Source organism: Carlito syrichta, unplaced genomic scaffold (genome assembly GCF_000164805.1).
Source record: "Carlito syrichta isolate Samal-C Ts95f unplaced genomic scaffold, Tarsius_syrichta-2.0.1 Scaffold313394, whole genome shotgun sequence".
NCBI classification, from domain to species: domain Eukaryota; kingdom Metazoa; phylum Chordata; class Mammalia; order Primates; family Tarsiidae; genus Carlito; species Carlito syrichta.
In genome coordinates, this window is record NW_007257490.1 from 17869 (window position 1) to 20794 (window position 2926).

The following is a 2926-nucleotide window of genomic DNA, read 5'->3' on the forward strand; positions in this document are numbered from 1 at the left end:
TACATATACCTTAATATCAACTTTCACTACACTTAAATCTTATGCCTTGTATTCAAACACCATAACTACAACTACAAATAATAAGTAAAAATATTCAAAACAATTCTTTGCCTAAACAAAATCAGAAACCTCTTTTTACCAGGTATTAGTCACAAATCCTAACCCTAAAAATAAGATCTGTAACCCATGACCAAGTGAAAGAAAGCCCTTTAAACATGCCTCAAAGTCATCACATGGGCAAAAGGGACAGGTCAAACAACGTAGTGGGAAGTGGAAAGATGGACAATGAGTTTCCAGTAGCCTGTGGCCCAGGGTCACCAGGACCCTGTCAATCTGGTGGGCCTCCAAGGTTGGCTCCCAACAATAGAAGATACATTGAAAAGAAAATTAACCTGAGGAACTGGGTGGTGAGGCTAGTTAAGAAGGATGAAGACAAGGTCACAAAAGGAAGCCAGAAGCTAAACTTACTTTAATATGCTAAAATTATTCAATCAAACATGGAAATGAGTGTGGACTTTTAATACCTGTCTCCTTATCAGAGCCTTCAAATCTTCTGTGATGATTCTTAGGGCTATAACTTAAATCAGAAGAATATTATAAAAAATATACCAACAATTGATTCTGCTGCAATAAGGCTTGAAATTATAAGTTTAGCTATTCAAACCTGACCTTCTGATCTATAGAATGGTAGATTCTAAGGAAGAAAACACAGTTAGAAAGTACATTGAATAAATTTATATTAAATAATTGATTTATCAACTTGATGAGTAGGAAGTGGGGAACACTGAACTGCCACCAGAGGTTCAGGTCTTCAGTCTCAGTCTCTACACCACAAAGGCACAGATGAAAATATCACTTGGCGAGACCTCATCTCTACAATAAATCAAAAATGAGCCGGGCCTGGTAGCGCTCGCCTGTAGTTCCAGCCACTTGGAAGGCTGAGGTGGAAGGATCGCCGGAACCCACCAGGTCAAGGCTGCGGTGGCCGGAAGCGGCCACTGCACTCCAGTCTGGGCGACAGAGTGAGACTCCAACTCAAAAAAAAAAAAAAAGAAAAGAAAATATCTCAAGGGGATCAAAGCTCCTATGAGAAATCATTCACCAAAGTCCTTATGCATAAATATGCCCCACTGTCTAGCATCAAGGAAGAAAAAGTATTTTCTGACTCTGTCATCTGAAGTGGGAAAGAACAAGAATATCTTCACTACATACCATTTAGAGAAAAAATACACTAGGAGACTGCACAAGATAGAACATGATAGGTACAAAGTGACTACTTGAATTGATTTGTATTACTTAAAGCCCAAAGACTACTCTCCAATCCAAATGCTTAATTATTTGAAGGGAAAAAATAATAATTTTTGAGACCTTTAGCTCTTTGTTAGTATAAAATTTTCACCACTATCCTTGGAAAAATGTCTTATGCTATATATTTAATGAACTGCCTATACTTACTCTTCTCTTCCTTATTTGTTTTTAACATGTGGTTTCTAAGGATATCTCCACATCCTGCCAGTGAATGAATAATGACTCAAATAGCATCAGAAGAATACTATGTTCTCAAAGACAGCAGATAGTTTGCCTCTAAAGTAAAGAATTGCAAAGCTATGTTTTTTAATCAGTATGCTTTTGAGATAATTTTTTTGTACTTAGAAATTTCATCTCATTCACCCAAAATTGAAACATTTCTTTTACAAAATATTCTCTTGGTATTTCAGATCCAGAGTGATTACTTCAGTAAGCCCTAGCATGAATTCTTCCTTCTTCCTCCTCACTGGATTTTCTGGTCTGGAGCAGCACTACCCCCGGTTCTCCATCCCCTTCTCCTCTATCTATGCCATCGTGCTTGTGGGCAATTGCATGGTGCTCCATGTGATCTGGACCGAGTCAAGCCTGCACCAGCCCATGTTCTACTTTCTGGCCATGCTGGCCCTCACCGACTTGTGCATAGGGCTGTCCACCATGCACACGGTGCTGGGGATCCTGTGGGGGCTCATTCAGGAGATCAGCCTGGATTCCTGCATTGCCCAGTCCTACTTTATCCATGGTCTGTCCTTCATGGAATCCTCTGTTCTCCTCGCTATGGCCTTTGACCGCTACGTCGCCATCTGCAATCCACTGCATTATTCCTCCATCCTGACTAACTCCAGAATTATCAAAATTGGGCTCACCATATTAGGTAGGAGTTTCTTCTTTATTACACCCCCCCATCATCCGTCTGAAGTTCTTCCATTATTGTCATCCCCACGTCCTCTCTCACTCTTTCTGCCTGCATCAGGATCTTCTCCGCCTAGTCTGTTCAGACATTCGGTTCAATAGCTACTATGCCCTGATGCTAGTCATTTGCACACTGTTGTTGGATGCTGTACTCATTCTCTTATCCTATGTCCTGATTCTTAAGTCAGTCCTGGCAATTGCCTCTCAGGAGGAGCGGCATAAGTCATTTCAGACCTGCATCTCCCACATCTGTGCCGTCGTTGTATTCTACTTTCCCATCATTAGCCTCACAATGGTGCATCGTTTTGGCAAGCACCTCTCTCCTGTAGTCCATGTTCTCATGGGCAACATCTACATTCTTTTCCCACCTTTGATGAACCCCATCATCTACAGTGTCAAGACCCAGCAGATTCGTACCAGAATGCTCAGACTCTTTTCTCTGAAAGAATACTGGTCTTAGAAAAAAGAAGCAACGGTAACAAAAATCAGTTCAAAAAATTATAAATTTTATTATAATTAGAGCTTTAGCCCTGAGTCTGTGATCACTGACTTTAAAACAAATTTTAAATGCAGTCAGAAAATGATTTACAAATAAGTTCTTTCTAACCTTTATTCTGGAAGTAAGCTGCTTTTAGAGCTAGAGGTAGGAAGACTTTAATGGAAATATTCCATAACATTTTGAAGAATTGTTGATTTATGACAACTTGGA

General features: G+C 40.0%; 1 protein-coding gene across 1 annotated transcript; it reads left to right on the forward strand.

The window, feature by feature from the left end:
• Positions 1-278: 278 nt before the first annotated feature.
• On the forward strand, positions 279-2677 carry LOC103272955 (olfactory receptor 51V1-like). Its single transcript, XM_008070418.2, is given in 3 exon segments — positions 279-349; positions 1719-2202; positions 2204-2677. Coding segments are annotated over 3 exon segments (1029 nt in total).
• Positions 2678-2926: the final 249 nt, after the last annotated feature.